The 24701-nt window shown below is 47.1% G+C and overlaps 2 protein-coding genes and 1 long non-coding RNA gene across 4 annotated transcripts; all 3 read left to right on the top strand.

The window, feature by feature from the left end:
- The first annotated feature begins 1253 nt into the window (after positions 1-1253).
- Positions 1254-19230, top strand: JPT1 (Jupiter microtubule associated homolog 1). Its single transcript, XM_072781512.1, has 5 exons — positions 1254-1443; positions 11114-11256; positions 11620-11717; positions 12786-12804; positions 18963-19230. Exons 1-5 carry the CDS (start codon positions 1388-1390, stop codon positions 19109-19111), a joined length of 465 nt encoding a protein of 154 aa, XP_072637613.1. The 5' UTR covers positions 1254-1387; the 3' UTR covers positions 19112-19230.
- LOC140607124 (uncharacterized) lies at positions 1835-5953 on the top strand. Its single transcript, XR_012009274.1, has 2 exons — positions 1835-2522; positions 2960-5953. It is a non-coding gene; the product is annotated as an uncharacterized lncRNA (long non-coding RNA).
- A 2815-nt stretch (positions 19231-22045) lies between the features above and the next one.
- NT5C (5', 3'-nucleotidase, cytosolic) lies at positions 22046-23851 on the top strand. 2 transcript variants are annotated; one of them, XM_072781511.1, is made up of 5 exons: positions 22046-22268; positions 22813-22913; positions 22993-23041; positions 23250-23364; positions 23485-23851. In XM_072781511.1, the coding sequence occupies exons 1-5, from the start codon at positions 22074-22076 to the stop codon at positions 23643-23645; spliced, it is 621 nt and encodes a 206-aa protein (XP_072637612.1). In that variant the 5' UTR covers positions 22046-22073; the 3' UTR covers positions 23646-23851. The 2 variants fall into 2 exon arrangements, with proteins under 2 accessions (XP_072637612.1, XP_072637611.1); XM_072781510.1 differs by having other exon boundaries at positions 22993-23053.
- The last annotated feature ends 850 nt before the right edge of the window (positions 23852-24701 follow it).

Here is a 24701-nt window from a genome sequence, read left to right as displayed (position 1 = left end):
AAATGGTCAGCGGGATCCCTGGGTGGCGCAGCGGTTTAGAGCCTGCCTTTGGCCCAGGGCACGATCCTGGAGACCTGGGATCAAATCCCACGTCGGGCTCCCGGTGCATGGAGCCTGCTTCTCCCTCTGCCTATGTCTCTGCCTCTCTCTCTCTCTGTGTGACTATCATAAATAAATAAAAATTAAAAACAAACAAACAGCACATAAATATATGATCCATGCCTCCTAGAAAAGAAATTCTCTCTGGCTGTTCATGAAAACCCAGGAGACTGGTTAAGAATAAAACTTCCAACTTCTAGGAAAGAGGAGGCCACATAAATAGGAATGTTCGATTTTTTTATGGAAATATTGAAAAAGGTCTGCCTTGAGGAAACATGAATGACATGGGAAGGCCTACACTCTGATTTGCTCAAAACTTTCCTACTAGAATCTTGTAAACAGCCATTCTTGAGCGCTCCAAGTGTTGTCTGCATTTGTTGCAGGGATAGATTTACCCAGACAGGTGGAGGAGTCATGACTTAAGGATTATAAACAGCTGCAGAGGCCAGGGCTGCTCCATCGTCTTGGTAGCGAGGGATGTGACTGTTCTCCACCGCCGCGCATTAACTAGCCTTAGAACAGGCCCTCAAATCGGAACGACTGTAATTTTGGTCTAGTACATGCACCACCCATTTACAGCTAAATAGTAACATTAAAATGTGAAGAATTTCCAGTCGTTTTAAAAGGGATCATCTTGGCTTGCTTTCTGCTGCTGACTCATAGTGCTGCTGTTTTGAGACTGTCGTATTTCCAAAGGGGACACACAGTAGGTATTCAACGAATGTCAGTTTGTAGCAGACATTTCCGTCCCTTAAGGAGCATGCCCTTGCTGTCTCTCCATGAGTAAGGCGAGTAAGTGGGTGGTAAAGACAAATCCGTCCTCGGCTTGTGGGTTCCAGCTCGCCCAGGGCGAGCTTTCCCCTGCCAGGTAACTTTCTTCGGTGACAGCCAGCACCACTTGTGCCCAGCGCGGGGCAGGTTTGTCCTTTGTCCAATCATCACCGAGATTTGGGGGGGTGGGGGAGGGGGAACTTCCAAAGACCTACCCCGACCAGGAAGGGGGTGGGTTTAGGCTGAGCAGGGGCCGCCGCAGCCCGTCGAGGAGAAGCACGATGCTTGGCACTCCAGGGAACCAATAGGAACGAAAAAGGCTGTTTGAATTGGCCAATAGCGGCAAGGTGGGGGCGGGCTTCCCCGAGCCGTATAAAGGCTGCGGCCGGGGAGGCAGGCGGCGGCGGAGGCTCCTGCAGCGGTCGCAGGCGGTGGGGAGGGGAGCTGCTCGGCGGCCCGCGGACCCGACCCTTTCAGCGCTCTGCTCCCGCGCCTGCCTACCTCGCTCCTCGGCACCATGACCACCACCACCACCTTCAAGGGAGTCGATCCCAACAGCAGGAATAGCTCTCGGTGAGGCTGCGGGGCCGCGCCCGCCCCGCGCGGGGCTCGAGGGGGTGGGAGGGTCGGTCCCCGGCGGAGCCTCGGGGGCCGGGCGGCCGGTCGTTGGCAGTAACGTGCCCGGGGCGCCGCGCTCGTGCGGGGCCGGGCGGCGGGGCTCGGCCGTCGGCTCGGTCTTTGTGCGGTCCCGCAAGCCCCGCGCGCCGGCCCCGCCCGGTTGCCGCTCATCTCCCATTCATTCCTCCCCCGGAGCGAGGGGTCGGCCGGGCCGGGCCGGGCAGGGCCGGGGCCGCTCGCCCTCGCAGCGCGGCCGGCTTTCGGTGGTCGGGCCACGCGGAGAGCGTTTGCTTCCTTCCCTTGGCGCGGCCGGCCCGGCCCCAGGGCGGTGGTCTCGGCCGCCAGGTGCCCGGGGAGGCCCCCCCATTGTCCCACCCCTGGGCACGCGCTCGCCGCGTCCGTGGCCCGGGGCAGGTGGCGGCCCCCCGCCCGGCGCGACAGCCCCTCCTGCGGCCGCAGCGATCGAATCTTGCGGGCTCCTACCCACGGGGGCCCGCCCGGCAGGTGGCATTTGTGGTCGGGCGGGGCAGGTGATCGCGACCCCCGCGCCCGCCCAGGCCCCCGCCGCCAGCCCCCCGCGAAGTGCTTCCCCTCCGCTAACAAAGGAAAGACCCCGGCTCCTTCCCCTCCCGCGCCCACCTCGGAACGCGAGAGGGGGGTGAACCAGTGCGAGCGGGTTTTCCGCGCTCACACCTTCGGACCTCGGTCTTTGCATCCCACCTTTCCCCCCCGCCCCTTCCTCCTTTGACGTTTGCCGAATGAGTTCTTCGCTGGCCCGGGTTCCCGAGCTGGAGGAGGCTTCCAGTTCTTGGGCGGGGCCGGAGACATCCATTGTCTCTTCCGTACTGTCGTCTCCACCTGGGGAGCCGGGGCCTTTCTGGCCAGTGTTGCTGCAGCATTTGGGGGAAGAAGCCACTGGGTGTTTGGACTGGAACCCTCCCTTCCCAAGCCCTTGCCTGACCTGATGGAAGGGTTTGTAACCGGTGCAAGGTGTCCACATTGTCTGGGCTAATTGGCACCCTGTTCCTTTTGAGGTAGGATACAGGCATTTCTGGGATCCTGCTCAAGGCTTGTGGGAAGCTTAGGTTCCACTTTTTCTGGGCACCTATTCTTCACTGATCACGACCTGCATTTGTGTGCAGCCAGCCTTGGGGTCCTGGGCAAGTGGCACAAAGGGAGCCATTTTGTGGGGCTAAGAAGACGGCTGTGAAATAGTGCCTCACAGGGGTTGGTGAACTTGGGAACAAAAAGCTGGCCTCAGCACCGAGTCTTAGGTTGGACATGACCCTCCTTTTCAACTCATCCCTTTATCTTACACAATGTAGAAAAGAGTAGGAAAGATTTAAAAAAAAAAAAAAATTGGTGGGTCCTTGCAGGTTGGGGACCTTGAGTAGGAAGAGACGTTTGAAAATACTGGTCACTCCCTCTTCTGTTGTCATCCTTGCAATGAGATCATTTTTTTTTTTTTCAGAGGACACTGGAACACACTGCACCTTGGTTTTTCTTTTTGTGCCATGCGGTCAACTTTCTGCTGGTCAGACTGTAGTGGCTGGAATGTGAAAACTGACACATTGTTATAAATCAGGTTTTATCTTTGGGGTTGCTGTTCAGTGCTTCATAAAGAATTTCAGTAACCGAGTCAAATGGATCCCCATGCTATTTTTTTGATATGTGTATTGGAGATGTGAGATGGGAATGGTTTTTGGTTCCGCAGAATAAATGTTTTCATTCACCTTTTGTCATCAACTTCCCTCCAGTATTGTGATCTCTGGACTGGAGCTTTGTCCTTACATTTACTTCTTATCTTTCCTTCCTCTGTAATCTCATCGGATTCTTCACTTGTTTCTGAAGTAACATTCTTCAGGCTCCATAAGCAACATTATCAGTTTAGTCTGGTAGGGGATGATCTGCAAAGATCACATGTGAACTCTGGGATTTAAAGAAAGAAGAAAGAAAATGAGTAATTTTTTTTAAAAAATTGCTATCCATAGCACACGTGCACATTTTTGTTGAGTCTCAAATATGTAATCTTGGTTTAGATCAGAAAGAATGAGAGGATCTTAAAAAAATAAAACTGAAATAATTTCTGTCTTATGATCCAAATCCTTTGTTTGGGGATGTCTCACTGTTACAAATGGGCTCTACAACACTGACGTCATTGGAGTAGGTATTACCTGCTATTGCGGAAGGAACACAGACCTTTAAAAAGTTGAGTGCTCAGAGCTTTGACTTTCTTTTTAAGCTGATGTTTGGGTGCTAGTGTCTTTTTTTTTTTTTTTTTTTTTTAAGCCAAAAAATACTTCCCAAGCCACCAGGGTTTTGGAGATTTTCATCTTGCTAAAATAACTCATGAAGGTTTAATTATGATGAGAAGAAAAAAAAAAATCATTCTAATCCCTAGGGAGTGGAGGGGATGACAATGAAGCAAGTTAATTCTGATTTTATTTCAGGCGTCTTTGTTGATTTGGGGAACAAGGGATAAAAACCTGGTTGCTTCAGAACTTTAGCATGAGAGAGAAAGCCTATTAAGAATTTATAACCCACCTTTAATTATGATTTAACAGATTTAATTAAGCAAACCTACAATTACCATCTTGATAAAACATATTTGTGGACACATTTTTTTTTTTTAAACATTTATTTGAGAGAGAGAGCAAGTGAGTGGAGGGGAGGGGCAGACAGGGAGAGAGAGAATCTCAAACCCACTTCCTGCTGAGCACAGAGCCAGATGTGGGGCTCAATCCCACCACCCATGAGATTGTGACCTGAGCCAAAATCAAGAGTCAGACGCTACCCAGGCGCCCCTGAACACACTTATCTTAATCCATATAATTAATTTAAACTAAGTGGATATTTAATGTCTGAAACTTTTTAAAAACAGAGTTTTAATTTTAACATGTTACAAAAACCATAATGGGTCTCCTCTCACCCCCTGCCCTAGGGGTTAAATAATGACTTTTATTTAGTGTAAATTGCATATTGAATATTACTGTGGTCAAACACAAATATGGGATTCAGGGGAGGATGCTAGAAGACCTGCAGAAGAAGTATAAGACAGTCTGAGGTTGGAAAACACGGAAGCTAATCAGGACCAGCTACATAGGTTTGTATGAAAATGAAAGAGAAAATAGCCTCATATGCTCCCTGTGTTTCAGCACTTTGAGCCCTTCTTACATGCCTGCCAGGGACTTGAGGACTTGGATTTTGGTCCTCATCTTTGTCAGTTTAGTAATATTGGACAGTTTCTTCAGAGGTTCTCAAAGGCTTCACTTTGCTCTCAAAAAGTGAGGCTGTTGAACTAGATGGAACAGAGCCCAGCAAACTATTGCCCTTGAAATGCTGTGGACACCTGATTTTTATATTCACAAATGATTGTTAAAAAACTATTGATTTCATGTGGAAATTACATGATGATCAAATGCAGTGTCTGTAAATAAAGTTTTGTTTGAACAGAGCTGCACTTACTCGTTTTCATGTTGACTATAGTTGCCTTTGTGCTAATAGAGCCAAATAGTTGATAAAGACTGCATGACGCACAGGCCAAAAACATTTACTTTCAGGCACTTTTAACACCAAAAGGAGAGGATCTGCCATCTTTTCCTCCATGTGCTACCTTATACTCTTTGAGCCTTTGGAAGGTTCTACTCATCAGCTTTATGGAGGAGGTGGAGGTTTAAGAGGTTAAGGCTGGGTTTTGAAGAGCCCTTGAGGCAAGGGTGGAGAGCGCTCTAGGCAGGAGTAAAGATGGGAGCAAATACCCAAAGTGGGGATAAGCCCACTGTTCAGGGAAGTGGCTCAGCTGGATTGGTGAAGAAGGTAAGAACTGGATAAAGTGGAGAGGCCCTGTTGATAGTTGGTCACATTTCCTTCATTGCTGTCAGGGCTTCACCAAGGCTTGCGTCTGCTGGCTTGTGGGTAGCAGGGACAAGGTAGGAAGGGGACCCCCGGCCTCGGTGTCAGCTGCACCCAGGGAGCAGAGGAGCTGGGATTTCTGTTGAAAGATGCAAGTATTGGGATCCCTGGGTGGCGCAGCGGTTTAGCGCCTGCCTTTGGCCCAGGGCGTGATCCTGGAGACGCGGGATCGAATCCCACGTCGGGCTCCCGGTGCATGGAGCCTGCTTCTCCCTCTGCCTGTGTCTCTGCCTCTCTCTCTCTCTCTGTGTGTGACTATCATAAATAAAAATAAAAATTAAAAAAAAAAAAGAAAGAAAGATGCAAGTAATGTGCCGTCCTGTGTGGATGTAGGTGTCCACAAATGATCACATGCAGTGGCCAGTGGGAAAACTAGTATTGTCAAAAGAAAGGTTTTCAGGGAATTCTGGAACCCAGAAGCAACCTTCAAAAGAATTTTAGATTGGGGCACCTGGCTGGCTCAGTTGGTGGAGCAGGGGAGTCTTGATCTCAGGGTTGTGAGTTCAAGCCCCACATTGGGTGTGGAGATTGCTTAAAACACACACACACACACACACACACACACACTTAAAAAAAAAGAATTTTAGATTATGGCAAGACAGAAAAATATGATGTATAAAAAAAGGACATTGAGATTCACCTGAAATCCCATCTGAGAGCACAAACCCTGGAAAACATCGTGGTGTATGTACTTTCAGGCATTTATGTCTATTTATGATGATAGTAGCTAGGAACACATGATGGCTATGTTCCAGGTTCTGTTCTAAGCACAGTCTATAGGATATCCTTAGAATAGTCGTACGAGGCAGCTACTACAAACCTCTTTTTTATAGAAGAGAAAACCAAAGCATTAAGGGGTTAAGCAGTTTTCCCAAGGTCACACAGCTAGATAAGTGTATCCATACCATATACACATTGTTTTATGTAACATGTAATTGGCCTTATGTTTCTTTTCCAACGTTTTTCATTCACTGAGTTTTAGATAACATCTGCTAATGAAGGTAACTCTGATCCTACTATATACAGCTTTCTGTTGTATGGACATGTCTTGATAACTAAGACCCTACTAATGGCCAGTTAGGGTATTCCCAATTTTATTTACAGATTAACATTTTTACAGGAGTCTCCTTGTACATATATCTGATTATCTAATTAGAACAACTTCTGGGGCAGCCTGGGTGGCTCAGCGGTTAGTTCCGCCTTCAGCCCCAGGTGTGATCCTGGAGTCCCGGGATCGGCTCCCACGTCAGGCTCCCTGTAGGGAGCCTGCTTCTCCCTCTGCCTGTGTTTCTGCCTCTTTCTCTCTCTCTCTCTCTCTCTCTCTCTTTCTCTCTAGATCTCTCATAAATAAATAAATAAAAATCTTAAAAAAAAAAAAAACAATTTCTGGAAGTAGAAATGCCCGTTCATATAAAAAGCAAACAGTTGACACGTATTATCAAAATATGCTTTAGAAAGTTAGTATAGGGACGCCTGGGTGGCTCAGTGTTTGAGGATCTGCCTTAGGCTCAGGGTGTGATCCTGGAGTCCCAGGATCGAGTCCCACGTCAGGGTCCCTGCATGGAGCCTGCTTCTCCCTTGCCTGTGTCTCTGCCTCCCTCCCTCTATCTCTCATGAATAGATAAAATCTTTAAAAACAAACAACAAAAAAAAGGGACACCTGGGTGGCTCAGTGGTTGGGCACCTGCCTTCGGTTCAGGTCATGATCTGGGGATCTGAGATCGGGTCCCACATCGGGCAAGTAATCTCTACACCCAGTATGGGGCTCGAACTCACGACCCCGAGATTGACAGTTGCAGGATCTGACTGAACCAGCCAGGCACGCCTCTTCTACTTTTTTTTTTTTAATATTTATTTATTATTTTATTTTTTAAGATTTTGTTTATCCATGAGAGATACAGAGAGAGAGGCAGAGATACAGGCAGAGGGAGAAGCAGGCTCCATGCAGGGAGCCTGACATGGGTCTCCAGGATCACGCCCTGGGCTGAAGGCAGCGCTAAACTGCTGAGCCACCTGGGCTGCCCCTAAAGATTTATTTTAGAGAGAGAGAAAGAGCATGTGTGCCAGTTGGGGGAGGAGGAGAGGGGGAGAATCCTTAAGCAGACTCCCTGCTGAGCAAGGAGCCTGACACCACGGGGGCTCTGGGCTTGTGGGGCTCCAGCCCACGATCCTGAGATCATGGCCTGAGCTGAAATCAGGAGTCCCACACTTAACCATCTGAGCTGCCCAAGTGCCACCGGTGGCAATCTTTTTGAGAGAGAACTGTTACCTTGACAGAATTCTGAGAAGAAACTGACAAACTCTTCATTGTAATAGTAATTGTTAATAGATTCTCTCATTAAGTGTTGAACATACCTAAAAATCAGTAGTTTTGGGCAGCCCCGGTGGCGCAGCGGTTTGGCGCCGTCTACAGCCTGGGGCGTGATCCTGGAGACCCTGGATCGAGTCCCACGTCGGGCTCTCTGCATGGAGCCTGCTTCTCCTTCTGCCTGTGTCTCTGCCCCTCTCTCTGTGTGTCTCTATGTTTTTTTTTTTTTTTTAAGTTTTTTATTTATTTATGATAGGCAACAGTGAGAGAGAGAGAGGCAGAGACACAGGCAGAGGGAGAAGCAGGCTCCACGCACCGGGAGCCCGACGTGGGATTCGATCCCGGATCTCCAGGATCGCGCCCTGGGCCAAAGGCAGGCGCCAAACTGCTGCGCCACCCAGGGATCCCTCTGTGTGTCTCTATGAATAAATAAATAAAATCTTAAAAAAAAATCAGTAGATTTGAACAACTTACAGCAGCTTGACCCTACTAGAGCTATAGAACACTGGCAAAACACATTCTTTTCAAGCATATATAGATTTATTAAATTGATCACATATTAGGCCTTAAAGCACATCTCAAATTTCAAAGGATTCATGTCACACAGGCTGTTGTCTGTGTTATAATTAAAAGTTAGAAATTAAGGGCAGCCCGGGTGGCTCAGCGATTTAGTGCCACCTTCAGCCTACGGCGTGATGCTGGGGACCCGGGATCTACCTGCATGGAGCCTGCTTCTCCCTCTGCCTGTGTCTCTGCCTCTCTCTCTCTCTCTCTGTGTGTGTGTGTGTGTGTGTGTGTCTCTCATGAATAAATAAATAATCTTTAAAAAAAGTTAGAAATGAATAAATCAGAAAGACCCCTATGTTTGGAAACTTATAGATATATTTTTAAATAAATAATGTTTGGGCTAAAGAAGAAAATAATGGACGTGACAAAACATTTAGAATGCAACAGTAGTTTTTAAAAATAATCAAGACTTGGGATACCTGGGGGGCTCAGTGCTTCAGTGTCTGTCTGCTTTTGGCTCAGGGCATGATTCCGGGATCCTGGGATTGAGTTCCACATTGGGCTCCTTCCTAATGTCTCTGCCTCTCTCTCTCTTTCTCTCTCTCTCTGTGTGTGTCTCTCGTGAATAAATAAACTCTTTAAACAAAAAATCAAGGCTTGGAACACCCTTAGAGGGACACTTAGAAGGGTTTGCACTGCAAGTGTTTAATTTCTCCATTCTTTTCTAATGTAAGGACCTGCATTTGCAAATGACAACTTAGGTATTTGGAAACTTGGATGAAATGTACATCCTTCTAGAAAAATATTTCTCAAACTGATTTAGGAAGAAGTAGGAGACCAGACTACTCCTGTCTCCAATAATGGAACAGAATCAGTAGTTAGAAAACCTTCCCGTAAGAGCATGTCCATTTTCTCTTTTGCGAGTGACAGGACAAGTTAAATTGAGTTTTTCCAGGGAGGGAACACATTGATCAAGCTGAGGCACAAAGCTCTGCCAACATGCAAGTGCTAGGTTTCCTTGCTGAACCAAAAGCTATAGATGGTGTCCAACAGTGCCTGGTTATCGAACATGCCTGGAGCCTCCCACCAGTGTCTCTTACGGACCTCCTCCTGTGGCTGGTCCCTCGTGTTTGCTAGGAAGAACGCTGTGTTGGTACAAGTGTATAAACAGGGCTTGCCTGGTGATGCCGAGAGAGGAGGAGACTGTCCTAAGCTTTCCTTGGGCTTCTAAATTGGTCAGCTTAACTTTTACATGTATATTTATGTATATACAAGTGTGTGTGTGTGCATATATATATGTGTGTGTGTATATACAAATATATATATACTTGTATATACATATTCAGAAATGCATTCTGAATACGTAAATAACAAGATGCGCTTCTACACTTCTCTGCAAATATATCCAGCTTAGCTCATTAGGTGAGGTCTGTTAGGTCTTCTGCTGTCTCCTAAAAGGGAACATGAGACAGGCTGTTTTAGCTGCCTTGTGTGTCAGACAACTTTACACAAATATTATAAAACAGCATTTTGTATATTAACATCCATTGTTGAATTTTTTTTTTTAATTTTATTTATTCATGAGAGACCCAGGGAGGCAGAGACATAGGCAGAGGGAGGAGCAGGCTCCCTGCAGGGAACTTGATGTGGGACTCATCCCAGGACCCCGGGATCATGACCTGAGCTGGAGGCAGACGCTTAACCACCGAGCCACACAGGTGTCCCCCTAGTGTTGAATTTTTTAAAACTTTTAAGTTTTTTTTCTTTTTTTTTTTTTATTCACACACACACACACACACACACACAGAGGCAGAGACACAGGCAGAGGGAGAAGCAGGCCCCATGCAGGGAGCCTGATGTGGGACTCGATCCCTGTGACTCCAGGATCACGCCCTGGGCCAAAGGCATGTGTTAAACCAATGAGCCACCCAGGGATCCCCAACTTTTACGTTTTTTTATTGAGAATAGTTGACATACAATATTATATTAGTCTCAGGTGCACAACATATAGTATGTGACAATTCTATACATTATAAAATCCACAGTAAGTGTAGTCACCATATGGATTTATTACAGTATTATTCAGTATGTTCCCTATGCTGTACTTTTCAGCCCTGTGACTTATTTTATAATGGGAAATTGGTACCTCTTAATCCCCTTCACCTGGTTCCCCCCATCCTCCTCCTCCCCAGTAGCCACCACCAGTTCTGTTTGTGAATCTGATTTTTTATTTGTTCTTTTGGTTTGTTTTTTAGATTCCACATAGAAGTGAAATCATGTAGTGTTTGTTTCTGTCAGACTTACTTCATTTAGCATCATACCCCTACATCCATCCATTTTGTCTCAAATGACAAGGTTTCATTCTTTTTTATGGCTAATATGTCATTGTGTGTATACACATACACACATACCCACACACACACACCACATCCTCTTTATTCATCTCTCAGTGGACACTTGGGCTGCTTCCATATCTTGCCTATTGTAAATGATGCTGCAATAAACTTAGGGGTGTATGTATCTTTTCAGATTAGTGTTTTTGTTTTTGTTTTTGGTATCCAGCTATCCAGAGAAGAATTACTGGATCAGGACCCTCCATACTGTTCTGCACAGTGGCTGCACCAATTTACATTCTAACCAACAACTGCATGAGGGTTCCTTTCTCTCCACATCCTTGTCAACACTTGTTATTTCTTGTCTGTCTGCTACTTAGCCATTTTGACGGGGTATGATCTTGTGTTGAATTAATACCATGATGAATCAAGTCCTTTTTCCCATTAGTAGCTCTCACTTTGAGAAGGGTAGGGGGAGGAGGGATGAATGAAAGGAGTTTGAAAGTATTTATGCTGAGAAATGTTTTGGTATGATCTGAAATGGATGTTTTGCAATTATTCCAAGGGTTTTGCGGCCTCCGGGCGGTGGATCCAATTTTTCATTAGGCTTTGATGAACCATCAGAACAACCTGTGAGGAGGAACAAAATGGCATCCAGCATCTTTGGGACACCTGAGGAAAATCCTCCTTCATGGGCCAAGTCGGCAGGTACTGCTTATATCTGTGATCACCAAAGGGACAGACCCAGCATGAATAACTACCGTTGGTTCTGCGCTAGTGAGCCAAATCTAGTTCAACCATAATAAGATCAACTACAGTTAAAGCTTGTCAGTGGAGAAAAGACAGGGACCAAGAAGTGGGAACCACTGAGTCTCGAGGGGTCAGAATAAGGACTGAGATCAGATTGAGTTATTTGGTCCCTCTGTAGAATTCTCAAGCCCTCAGTTAACGTTCCTAACACTTAGCTCATTTTGTAATAGGAGACTAACATGAACATCACTCACAAAATAAATGTTTTGCTTTAGTTCTTTCTGTCTGTCGTGTTCTTCAAGGAAGTATGTTTTAATTCAGGTGCCAAGTCTAGTGGTGGCATAGAGGATTCTGAGTCATCTGGACCCCAGAGAAGGAACTCTTCTGAAGGGAACTCTGGAGACTTCTTAGATCTGAAGGTCAGTGTGACAAACTGAGGGGTAAGGGTACTTTGTGGTTAATACAGTTTAGAAATTCAGTTCTCTCCTTTTGTACTAAGAGCTTCAGTTCTGCCACTGGAGCCTTACATATGTAGAGATAATTAGGAAAGGGACTGAGGCCACATTGGTAATGGAAGATGGATAAAGAATAAAGTCAGAAGAGTGAGGTGACATGATCTGGGTGTACAGAGATCTCTTCTACCAGTAGGATTAGTCTCTCCTTCACTCTGGATTTTGGGAACTTCTGGATCACACTTACTTCCCATGTAACTCAGAGTAACATTTGTGAGTTCAAAGACTGTTATCGTTGTTGGCAAACATTGTTCAGTTGTTCTAAGCTGAACTCCAGGAGACTGCAGACTGGGCATTACCCTCAGTTGTCTGCAAAGGAGCATGGTCCCAGTGCCCCCAGGTGCGGGTCTGGAACCCTGGCAGGGTGGCCTCCTAAGCAGGGACCTCCGAGCACAGAGGCATCATGCATGCAAGTGTAGAGAGACCTGTGTGGGGTTTTGGAATTGATAGATGCTCTTCAACAGCTAGATAAGGAGAAAGGAGAGGGAGAAAGGAAAGATAAATTTACTATTTCCCATTGATAAAAGATCCTCTGACATGCTAATTGGTATTAGACCATTGGCGTAAATGTTAATTTTTTTTTTTTTTTTTTTTTTTTTTTTTGGTGTGTTAGGTATTGCTGGCCCTGGGGAAACTTGACATGCAGCATTTTCCCAAAGTAAAGGTTGTAATGTAATTGTGTTGCTCCCTGCCCCTGAACTTGACTGCATCAAGATGAAATTTCACATCTGTCAGTGGAGGACAGATAGATAGTAGCCTCTTAGAACTATGACTGTTTTGTTTGTTATAAAATTAAAATCCGAAGTAAATTTTTAGGGGCACCTGGCTAGCTCAATCAGAAGGACATGTGACTCAATCTCAGGGTCATGAGTTTGAGCCCCACGTTGAGTGTAGAAATTACTAAAAAAAATTAACTTTAAAAAATAAATAAAACTGAAGTAAATTTTTAATTTCTTTTCTTTTTTTTTTTTTCAGGGAGAAGGCAACATTCATGGTGAGTCCTTCAGAAGCCTAAATTTCTGGTTCTGTAAATTTTTTTTTTTATTGTTTTTAAGATTTTATTTATTCATGAGAGACAGAGAGAGAGGGAGAGAGAGAGAGGCAGAGACACAGGCAGAGGGAGAAGCAGGCTCCATGCAGGGAGCCTGACGTGGGACTCGATCCCAGGACCCAGGATCAGGCCCTGGGCTGAAGGCGGCGCTAAACCGCTGAGCCACCCGGGCTGCCCCTGTAAATGGTTTTAGAATAAGTCAGAATTTTTACTGAAATTGTGTCTTGGGGAAAGAGACTGGGGAGTGAAACCTGGCTTTGCCCCAAGTGCCAGCACACACTGGGTGGGGAAGAGAGAAAAATTAAACTGGGAAGTTGCAAACATGGTCACATTTGTATCTGCCGGAGTGAGAGCAGTGTCAGAAATGCAGAAGGAAGGAAAAATGGAGAGTCTTTCACAAATACGTACAGTAGTCAGGCTGGTGTCTGTTATTCTTAATGAGAGCTTTTTAGTAATAAGACTCCTGGCATTTCAAGCTTGGCGCACAACATGTAATTTGCCAAGTCTGTTTGATTTTACACTGGGGCGCTTATTCAGCAAGACATGTTCCTCTGTGATCTTGTGGATGATGATTTAGGGGGCAGATGTAAATTTTTAGCATCCATGTTACCAATTATATGTGGAAATGAGCTATAATCATTTATTTAATGATTTTCAATCTTTGAAGTATTTATTGGCACTTCCTTAACAAGTGCCAGAGAATTAATTCTGCATGTAATGAAAGGCTTATGTGTGTCAGGCAGTAGGAATCAGGTGAAAGTTGACTCAGTGAAATGCAGCCGTCAGAAGGCCATCTGGTCCAGAAGAAGGAAGAGGCTGCTTCCTCAGGGCCTCTTCCTACCATTACATGTGGCAGTCGTCCCGTGAAACAGGTGTTTTAAGAACCAGATCCCTTTTCTGCCCTCTCCGTATTTCTTTTCTTTCTTTCTTCTTTCTTTCTTTCTTTCTTTCTTTCTTTCTTTCTTTCTTTCTTTCTTTCTTTCTTTCTTTCTTTCTTTCTCTTTCTTTCTTTTTCTCTTTCCTTCCTTTTTTTTAAATTTCTTCCTTTCTTCTTTTTTTTTTTTTTAAAGATTTTATTTATTCATAGAGACACACACACAGAGAGAGAGGCAGGGATACAGGCAGAGGGAGAAGCAGGCTCCATGCAGAGAGCCTGACGTGGGACTCGATCCACGGTCTCCAGGATCACGCCCTGGGCTACAGGCGGCGCCAAACCACTGCACCACCGGGGCTGCCCTTCCTTTCTTCTTTTTAAAGATTTATTTATTAGAGTGTGCATGAGCAAGAGAGAGCACAAGCAGGGGGGAAGGGCAGAGGGAGAAGCAGACTATGCTGAGCAGAGAGCCAGATATGGGGCTCGATCCCAGGACCCAAGGATCATGACCTGAGCCAAAGGAGATGCTTCACCAACTGAGGCACCCAGGGGCCCCTCAGATAGTGTTTAATTGATGGGCTTGGTAGGAGAAGAATCCCTTGAACCTGTGAGCGTTACCTGGGTTCTTCCTCAGTGCACAAATCACTTTCTCACTGGACTGAAGGTGTATTGGTTATTGTTTGTGTCCAATGTGTTCTGTTTGCAAAGAATCTTTTCTGGAGGTAAAGAAATCTTCAGGGCTTTTCAGTTTCGCTGCTTTTCATATTCTGAAATACTTCCACACTCAGCCTTACTTATTAGCTAACTCTTAGTCACTACTTTTAGCTAATGGATATAGTTTGAAATTCGGGGAACCTGAAGAAGTATGTGAGAGACCTGATGGAGCTGTGAAAAAATTTGTCATTATTCCTCCTAATCATAAATTCTCCCCCGAGATGCCTGGGTGGCTTAGCGGTTGAGCACCTGCCTCCAGCCCAGGGTGTGATCCCAGGGGTCCTGGGATCGAGTCCCACATCAGGCTCCCTGCATGGAGCCTGCTTCTCCCTCTGCCTGTGTCTCTGCCTCTCTCTCTCTCTCTCTCTCTGTGTGTCTCTCATGAATAAATAAAATCTTAAAAATAAATAAATTCTCCCCCAGTTCAGTTGGTTACAGTTGCTTTAGGTAAACAGCATATTGATTTGCATAGCGTGACAAGCCTTTACTTTTAGTTCATTTGTCATGAAATGACAAGGGGCATAATAATTCAACATTCATCTGGTGGCATAGAGGTCAGCCCTAAAGCCCAGCTACTCTACTCAGTTTATGTTTTTGTTTTTCTTCTTTTTTTTTCCTTCTTCCTACTCAATTTATACAAGACAGATTTTGTTTGGATAGGAGGAAAATTGCCTTCTTCTTTAGGGGAATTAAACATAGGAGTGGCCAAAGGGAATGTGTCGGAAATCTGTAGCGGAGGGAGACAGTCCACAGGGTTTAGGTCGAAGTCTTTCCTGCCTTCAGGCAAGTTAATCTGACGCATTTCTTGGTGTTCCCAGTTCTTCCTTTTTTCTTTTCTTTTTTTTAAATTTATTTATTCATGAGAGACACAGGGAAGCAGAGACACAGGCAGAGGGAGAAGCAGGCTCCCTTCAGAGAGCCTGATGTGGGGCTCAATCCCAGGACCCTGGGACCACGACCTGAGCCATCCAGGTACCCCCAGCTCTTTCATCCTTATAATAAACCACTTTATTGTTTATTATGATGGAAGTGTCTGTTCAGTTACCTTGTTGAAATACCAAAAAAGACAAGTTAGGAGTATAAAGATTGGTATTATAGTAGAGTGTGTCTAAAATCCCATTTTTCAGTTATTTGATTGAACAAACAATAGCTTTCTCTTCAGGCCCTGTGTAAGTCTCTAAAGCCTTACTTTCAGTTCCTATACTTGCCTCATTATAGACTAAAGGGATGGCGTAACAGACTAGCCTCCATTCTTTCTGGCTGGAGTATTTCTGACTAGACAAAGAAACATTTAAATTAAGGCCTGCTGTTGTTTATTCTCCATATGTGCTTTTTTTTTTCCTTTCTTTCTTTTTTGGCATGTTACCTAGTTATGAAAGACAATACCACCCCCTTAATAATGAAAGACAAATGTAAGATTGATGGGTATGAGCTTGATTTGTGGAAGGGTGCCTGACTGGCTCAGTCAGTAGAGCATGCAACTCCTGATCTTGAGGTCCTGAGTTTGAGCCCCATATTGGGCATAGAAACTACTCAAATTAAAAAAAAAAAAAAAAATCATTTTATGGAGGGGTGCCTAGCGGGCTCAGTCTGTAGAGCATGGAACTCTTGATCTCAGGGCTGTGAGTTCAAGCCCCACGTTGGGTGTAGAGATTACTTTAAAAAAAAAAAAAAAATCTGGGGGCAGCCCCGGTTGTGCAGCAGTTTAGCACTGCCTGCAGCCTGGGGTGTGATCCTGGAGATCCAGGATCGAGTCCCACGTCGGGTTCCTCTAGGTTCTTTTTTTTTTTTTTTTTTTTTTTTTAATTTTATTTATTTATGATAGTCACAGAGAGAGAGAGAGAGAGAGAGGCAGAGAGAGACACAGGCAGAGGGAGAAGCAGGCTCCATGCACCAGGAGCCTGACGTGGGATTCGATCCCGGGTCTCCAGGATCGCGCCCTGGGCCAAAGGCAGGCGCCAAACCGCTGCGCCACCCAGGGATCCCCCACGTCGGGTTCCCTACAGGGAGCCTGCTTCTCCCTCTGCCTGTGTCCCTGCCCCCCCCTCCCCCCCCCGTGTCTCTCATGAATAAATAAATAAAATCTTTTTTAAAAATGTAGTACAAGTGGTTTTAGGGACATGACCCTTTAATAGTCTTTGAGGGACTTAAAGTACATTTTTTTTTAAATCAAAACTTTTCATTGGTATCCAATACAAGTCCATGTGAAGTTCTTACACCTAAAGGTGTCTTTGTGTGCGTGTGTGAGAGATTTTATTTTAGAGCAGGTATCAGACTATGCAACTGAATTGAATTTGATGGTGTAACGTGGAAATGAGATGAGACATTTTGCAGTCACTTTTGACGTGGAACAAAGACTTTTCCAAGTTTGGAAACTGCCTCATTAAAAATATATGTTTGTTGGGGATTTCACAGATTAGTGGATGGATCATCAAGCAATGTCTAGAATGTTGGGTAATAATAGGCTAATTTTCAAGACTTTGACATGGAAAGTACCCAGTTAATATAAATGGGAATGACCTGATTAATGGAGATATTACAAGTCAGTAGGAGAAAGGTAATCTCTTTAATAAATGATGTCAGTTTAATGAGTTATCTTTGTGGTTAGAAAAAAATCTAGGGGATCCCTGGGTGGCTCAGCAGTTTAGCGCCTGCCTTTGGCCCAGGGCGCGATCCTGGAGTCCCAGGATCGAGTCCCACGTCCAGCTTCTGGCATGGAGCCTGCTTCTCCCTCTGCCTGTGTCTCTGTGCGCCCCCCCCCCCATGTCTATCATGAATAAATAAATAAAATCTTAAAAAAGAAAAAGAAATCTAAAGGGGCACCTCAGTGTTAAGTGTCCAAAGCTTTTTTTTTTTTTTTTTTTTTTTTTAAGGTTTAATGTATTTATTCATGAGAAACAGAGAGAGAGAGAGCCAGAGACACAGGCAAGGGAGAAGCAGGCTCCATGCAGGGAGCCCGAAGTGGAATTCAATTCTAGGTCTCCAGGATCACGCCCTGGGCCAAAGGCTATGCTAAACCACTGAGCCACCCAGGCTGCCTTGCAAAGCTTTTTTTTGAGAGAGCGAGCGAGCACACACATGCTCACCATAAGCAAATGACTCTTGATCTCAGCCCATACACATTGGGCTCTGCCCTGGGTATGGAGCCTACTTGAAAAGAAAAGGAAATCAAGTTCGTGTAAATGTAACATAAACCAGGAATGAAATAACATTTCACCTATCAATTTGGGCAATTTTTAAGGGGAGGTGGTTATCAAATGGTGGGTACGTAAAGGTATATGGACGGTGGACTCATGCAAGATGTGGGTAGAGCACGGCACAGCCTCTTCAGGACGATGCGTAGTATCTGTTCATTTTGAAGACAGGAGCCCTGGTATCCCTGTGGGTACCTATTCCAGTCTGTCTACATTATAGCTTTGTTTGGAATGATTGGGATGGTTCTAACTAAGAGTGTAAAAGAAGGATGTTTGTATCATGTCAAATACAACAAAAAACAGTATGTATTATCTGTTAGGAATAAAATATAAATATGCATTAAACAAGGGATTAGACAACTCCTAGTTGGCCCTTTGGAAATAGGGAGAAGAGACCCACATGGAAGTGGATTGGGGGTCAGGGGCCTATAGCTTGTCTGTAAAGTTCTTTTATTTTAAAGAGAGTGCAGTGGGGAGAGGGAGAGAGAATCTCAAGCAGACTCCCTGTGGAGCCTGGAGCCTCATGATCCTGAGATCATGAGATGAGCTGAAACTGAGTCAGACACTTAACCTACTGAGCCACCCAGGTGTCCCGCTTATCTGTAAATCTTTTTTTTTTTTTTTTTTTTATCTGTAAATCTTTAAAAATACTTACATCTTCTGGGCTTCTAGATGGCTCAGTTGGTTAAATGGCCAACTGGATTTTGACTCAGGTCATGATCTTGGGGTCTTGAGACTGAGCCCTGAGTCAGGCTCTGTGCCTAAGGAGGGAGCCTGTTTGAGGATTCTCTCTCTCCCTCTGCCTCTCCCCCTGCTCTCTCTGTCTCAAATAAATAAATAAATATTTAAAAATAAATGAGCAAACAAATAGATAAAATACTTAACATCTTCATATACGTGTAAAATTTAGAAAAGAACATACTGGGCAGCCCGGGTGGCTCAGCGGTTTAGTGCCACCTTAGATCCAGGGCGTGATCCCGGGGACCCGGGATCGAGTCCCATATCAGGCTCCCTGCGTGGGGCCTGCTTCTCCCTCTGCCTGTGTATCTGCCTCTCTCTCTCTCTCTCTCTCTCTCTCTCTCTGTCTCTATGAATAAATAAATAGAATCTTTAGAAAAAAAGAAAGAAAAGAACACACACAGACAAAAGCCTGAGGACAAATATGGCAAAAGACTAACAGTCGTTAGTTTGGGGGACATGGTTGAATGATTGTTGCTTTCTTCTCTAGGTATGATTTGAACCATCCCCCCCTCCAAATCTTAGACTCTTCATCTTACCTGGAAATAGTTTTTAGCTTTAACTTCCTTCTGTTTTCCTAGAAAACGTGGACACAGACTTGCAGGGCAGCCTGGGGCAGAGTGAGGAGAAGCCTGTGCCCGCTGCCCCTGTGCCCAGCCCGGTGGCACCGGCCCCAGTGCCGTCCCGAAGAAACCCCCCTGGCGGCAAGTCCAGCCTTGTCCTGGGTTAGCTCTGATTCTCTTGAACTCTGTCGTTTTGTTTGTTTGTTTTCTCCATGCTTGTGAACTGCACAACTTGAGCCTGACTGTACATCTTTTGGATTTGTTTCATTAAAAAAGAAGCACTTTATGTACTGCTGTCTTTTTTTTTTTTTTTAATTTTAAATTTTTTTTTTTTTTTTAAGAACAGGTTTCTCTATCTGTCCTGATTCCTCTGGGTCTGTAGGCCATGGCATGAGTGTTTTCTAGTAGTAGATTGGAGGGAAAGTTTTGTGACACTTAGTACAGTGTTTTTAAGAACAATTTGGTTCCAAATGTGTTAGAGGATCTTTTGTACTGAGGTTTTTAAAACCCTTTCTTTGTCAGCTTTACTTGGGCTTACCAAGCCTTGTTTGGACAGACCAGTAAACAGTCCGCAGGCATCTTCAGGCCCCCAAACACAGGGTTGTCTTTATGCCAAAACCTATTAGTGAGTACCCTTTGCTAAAAGCATCTTCCTGTGCCATACAGAACAATAGAGGCCTGCGCCTCATGCCTTGCTGCCTGCAAAGCAAAAAAAACCTGCCTTTTTAATTTTTGAACCTTAAAAAATAAGCCAGATACTAACTCAACTAGCCGCTGAGCTAAGCCTGCCGCTGTCACTCAGAGGAAGGCTTCGACTTATGCTCAAACTGACAACTTCCAAGTGGTAAGCAAGCAAGGGCGGTGACCACACAGAAGTGGGTCTCCGTCATGAACAGACCCCCAGGGGGCAGTGCTCTTCTTAGATAACTTGAAGCTGTGTGCATGATGCTGGTGCTTGACCATGAACTGAAGTCTCATCTTTAAAATGTGTGTTGTACTTCACAATCCTGGACTGTTGCTTAAAGTAAACAATGTACAAATTTTGAAACATGGTGTCTTGTGTCATCTTTTTGAGACTGTTTCAATGTTCTACCTGTTGAGTTACTGTTTTTCTTTGTTACTATCAATCCTGTTGTGCAAGGATTGATGAGTCATTAGAGTTGAAACAGACTAATGAAGTCCCAGAGAAGTTGGGCTTCTCTCAATAAAGAACATTCTTTAAAGAAAACAGGTTTAAAGGCACAGCAGGAGTTCAAAATGATATCCGTGGTAGTAAAAATACACGAGTTATATGGGATAAATGATAAAATAATTATTAGCCAATATCTTTTAGGTTCACCACCTACCCTTTGTGCTGGGTAGTAAGACATAGGATTTTAAGTCCTCTCACCTTGCAAGGGGCCTCTCAATGGTGAGAGGTTACAACAGGACTCCAATGGAAGGAAGATGAGGATCTGAGGAGACAGAAGCTCTTTGGGTTCTAGGCAGAAAGTTCTAGATTAACATGATGTATTAAATGTACAAATTGGGCATTAAGACTTGGCTTTTAGGGTCTAGCTATGCTACTAAACTGTTCTTTTGGCTTAGTCATTTAGGGACCAATTTCCCCATCTTAAAAAGTGAGACCTTTGAGATGATCATAACCAGCGGCTCATTTGAAATCTGGATATTTCTTTGGGAAGAATAGGGTGTTTATAGGTTCTGGGGATGTAATGTCTTTCTTCCTCATGATGCAAAGCATTTGCAAAATGGAGAGCAACAGCTTTGTTACAGGATCTGTCCAATTTCACCAAAACAGGTTAGCCCTACAAATACTAGCCTGAGTTCCGGTTTCTATTAGGACTCTTAGGAGGTACTCTTCTAATGGGGATCCTGGAAAAGAGATATATGTCCTGATTTCTGTCACAACTTGTAAGTAAGGTCAATGTTTTTGTTTTGTTTTTTTTCTTTTTAATTTTTTGAAGATAAGAGCCTAATCAAAATTCAAGTGAGGGAAGGGACAGTTCTGGCAGCCAGAACAGATTTTAGGAAATACTATGTAAACACGTTTGCTAAGAGTGTTATATTTTCCACTTAGCTTAGGGTCTGGTAAGTGGAGCTGTATGATCTTAGGATGATGACGGCAGAACAGTGTATTTCGTTGACAGTTTGGACTCCACACTGGTTGTGTGATGTGGGTGGGAAGTTGGGGAAATAGTGGAGGACTCAGTAGTGCCAATGCCGACTATACCTCTTAAAGGCTTTTTAATTTGATCACTTTATTTTTCAGATTAAAGATTTTATTTATTTATGAGAGAGAGAGGGAGAAGCAGGCCGCATGCAGGGAGCCCGACGTGGGACTCGATCCCGGGTCTCCAGGATCTGGCCCTGGGCTGAAGGCGGCGCTAACCCGCCGAGCCACCCGAGCCACCCGGATGCCCTAACCTGATCCCTTTAGAACAGGACACTGTTCTCTTTGTAATGCTTCAGTTAACATGGGTTCGGAGGTGCTGGGTGCTCGGATGCGGAGCTACAGGAAGCCGGGTCGCTTAAGTCTGAGTGTATAGTTGGTGGGTCAGGACCGCGTAAAATCTACCAAGGAGCATCCACAGCCTCCGCAGCGCGGCACGTCCCTGGACGCGGCTGTAACCGCCCACCCCCGAGCCCAGGGCCGTTCCCCAGAAAGGGCCTCCTCGACCACCCGCGCTCGGTGGAAATGGGGCCCCTCCGGTGGAACGGGACGTTCAGAGCGGGCGCTCCCGACGCTGCGTGGCCGGTTTGCCCCGCCGGCCAGGGGGCTGCAGCCTTTCCCTTCGAAGTCACCGGCGCCGCCGGCATTAGGGCCCGGGTCCCGCCCGCGTGTTCCCGCGCCCCGCCCCGCCCCACAGGCGAAGGTGGGCGGGGACCCCGGGCCTCGAGGTCGGGAGCCCGGGGCCGGCTCAGCCCCGGGGTCGGCGCGGGAGGTCCCGTCCCCTCCCGGCCCGTGCGGGGCGAGCGGGCGCGCCCCCGAGGACGGCGCCTGGAGGCCGCGCGCTCCCGCCGGCCCGGGCCCGGGCGCCGCATGCAAATGAGCCCCGGGGCGCCCGCCCGCCCCGCCCCGCCCCGCCCCGCTCCCCCCCTCCCCCAGCCTCCCCGGCGCGGGCCCCGGCGATGGCGGCGGCGAGGGCGCGGCGCGCGCGGCCCGTGCGGGTGCTGGTGGACATGGACGGCGTGCTGGCCGACTTCGAGGCGGGCCTCCTGCGGGGCTTCCGCCGCCGCTTCCCCGGGGAGCCGCACGTGGCCCTGGAAGAGCGCCGCGGCTTCCTCGCCCGCGAGCAGTACCGAGCCCTGCGACCCGACCTGGCGGTAGAAGGGAGGGAGACGGCGGGAGCGGGCGGGGATGGCGGGAGCGGGCGGGGATGGCGGGAGCCCCGACCCCAGGGTCCCCGGGAGCCGGACCCACAGTGACCCCGGGAGCGGGAGCCCCGACCCCACACCGTCCCTGAGAACCAGGCGCCCCGACCCCCAGAGAGGCCTGGGAGCCAGGTGCCCTGACTACACAATGTCTTCAGGAGCCGGAGCCCCGACCCCACAGTGTCCCTGGAAGCAGGAAGCCCCGACCCCACACCAACCCCACAGGGCGCCTAGGAAGGGGAGCCCTCCCCTTAGGCAACACCGCCTCTGCTCCATTTCCAGAGACACCCCCGTCCTATTTAACAAAACCCTCACTTCAGAATCCATTTTTCACCCTGGACAAGAAAGTCTGGAAAAATGCTGTCCCATAAACAAAATCCTCTCCCTATAGCTCTGATCTGGGGACCAGAGTCCCTCAGGAATCTTATTTTGAGGGTCCTCCCGAGGCTAGATCTGCTGGAGGCAGAAGCTGAGATAAGAACATGCTATCTTTCAGGACAAAGTGGCCAGTGTGTATGAAGCCCCAGGCTTTTTCCTAGACTTGGAGCCTATCCCTGGAGCCTTGGAAGCCCTGCAGGAGATGAACAACATGCAGGAGTGAGGAAGGGCAGAGAGGGAGGGGAGGTGGAATGAGGGAGGTACCACCCTAATCCTAACCTGTGCCCCTTCCACGCAGCACCGAGGTCTTCATCTGCACCAGCCCCCTGATGAAGTATGAACACTGTGTGGGTGAGAAGGTGCCGTTACCCCAGCACTTCAGAGCCAACAGCTTCCTATGTTCTGATGTTTAAAATAAACCAGAATTGAAACACAGGAAGTTGGTGGGGGGGGGGGGAGGCAGGGTGAGGAGAGCAGCATCTCTCAAGGGCTGGAGATCCCACTCCCACCTGTTTACCCACTGGCCCCACTGATAGACCTGTATCCTCCCCACAGTACCGCTGGGTGGAGAATCACCTGGGCCCCCAGTTTGTGGAGCGCATTATCCTGACAAGGGACAAGACGATGGTCTTGGGGGACCTGCTCATTGATGACAAGGACACCATTCGAGGTTAGACCTGTTTTCCTGGCAACCTTCCAGGCATCTGGCCTGCTGGGATTAGGGAGAGGGAGTAAAAATAACCAGATTACAGACTGCATCTCACCGCCTCTGTCCCATGTCCTATCCCAGGCCAAGAGGAGACCCCAAGATGGGAGCACATCTTGTTCACCTGCTGCCACAACCAGCACCTAGCCCTACCCCCAACGAGGAGACGGCTGCTCTCCTGGAGTGACAACTGGAGGGAGATCATAGACAGCAAGCGGGGGGCCGAAATAGTGGAGAGTTGCTGAAGGAAGGGAAGGCGGGCCAGAGGGAACCCCAGTAGAGCTGAATGACAGGGAAGTGTCCTGGTGGTGGCCCCCAGCACCACAGAGCAGGGAGACACGGTAACCTCTGTGCTCACAAGCCAGCCACCTGGAACAGAACAGGATGGCTGGCAAGGAAACGGTGGAAAAATCACCCAAGAACCTTTTTAATAAAACACTTTGGCTCACCACTCTTCAAAGGCCCTTTATTTGGGGGGGAGAGTAAAGGGACAAGAGCCCTGGGGGAGTAGCTGAATACAGGCTGATAGGAGGCTTTCTCCTCCCGTCCTTAGTGGCTCCAGAACCTGCCCATGTCCACAACCACCTGGACACCATTCCGTGGCCATGGTAGAGGTCAACCTTGAGGCAGTGCAGAAGGGAGGCCAGGAAGCTCCCACTGCTCCTGAACCCCAACTTTCAATGGGGGCCCCACACCATTCCCCTGTGCTGACCAATGTACACTGTGGACTCCAAACCACATGCTTCTGTTGGTATCTGGTCCTCTGTCTCCCTTGAGCACCACTGGCGTTCCTGAAGCCCTTCTGAGTCTGAGACTCCTTTCCAGGGGCAGGGACTCCCCCTCACTAACCCAATCCTGATGGCAGAGGAGGGGGACCAGGACTTTCAGGCTGGGGCCATGGGGTGGTAAGCGAAGCATACATATGTGACCTCACCCTCATGGTGGTGGTCTTAAATGCCTGAGGTCTACCTTCACAATCAATGGGCTGCATCACTAAAGAGTAGGGGCACCAGGGTAGCTCAGTTTGTCGGGCATCTGACTCTTGGTTTTGGCTCAGGTTGTTTTCTCAGGGTCATAGGATAGGGCCCCATGTCAGGCTCTGCCCTGGGTGTGGAGTCTGATTGTCCCTCTCCCTCTGCTCCTCCTCCCACTCTCACTTAAAAACAAAACACAAGAGTAAGGACCACATCTTTATCTTTGAAACCCATGGTGCCTGACAGGCCTCTGTGGATAAACACTTTGATCCCAGGCCAGAGTTCTCTAGGCTGGTGTCAACCATACCCAGTGCCCAGCCTGCACAG

The sequence above is a fragment of the Canis lupus genome, chromosome 16, assembly GCF_048164855.1.
Source record: "Canis lupus baileyi chromosome 16, mCanLup2.hap1, whole genome shotgun sequence".
Taxonomy (NCBI): Eukaryota; Metazoa; Chordata; class Mammalia; order Carnivora; family Canidae; genus Canis; species Canis lupus.
The sequence above is the reverse complement of the archived record's forward strand: the minus strand, read 5'-3'. Positions and strand labels throughout refer to the sequence as shown.

Excerpts from the sequence above, each read along its gene's own strand:
- JPT1 (XM_072781512.1), top strand. The coding sequence starts at position 1,388 with ATGACCACCACCACCACCTTCAAGGGAGTCGATCCCAACAGCAGGAAT. Across the intron at positions 1,444-11,113 it reads AACAGCAGGAATAGCTCTCG|GGTTTTGCGGCCTCCGGGCG; the intron begins GTGAGGCTGCGG and ends AATTATTCCAAG. Across the intron at positions 11,257-11,619 it reads TTCATGGGCCAAGTCGGCAG|GTGCCAAGTCTAGTGGTGGC; the intron begins GTACTGCTTATA and ends GTTTTAATTCAG.
- NT5C (XM_072781510.1), top strand. The coding sequence starts at position 22,074 with ATGGCGGCGGCGAGGGCGCGGCGCGCGCGGCCCGTGCGGGTGCTGGTG. Across the intron at positions 23,054-23,249 it reads AACACTGTGTGGGTGAGAAG|TACCGCTGGGTGGAGAATCA; the intron begins GTGCCGTTACCC and ends TCCTCCCCACAG. Across the intron at positions 23,365-23,484 it reads TGACAAGGACACCATTCGAG|GCCAAGAGGAGACCCCAAGA; the intron begins GTTAGACCTGTT and ends GTCCTATCCCAG.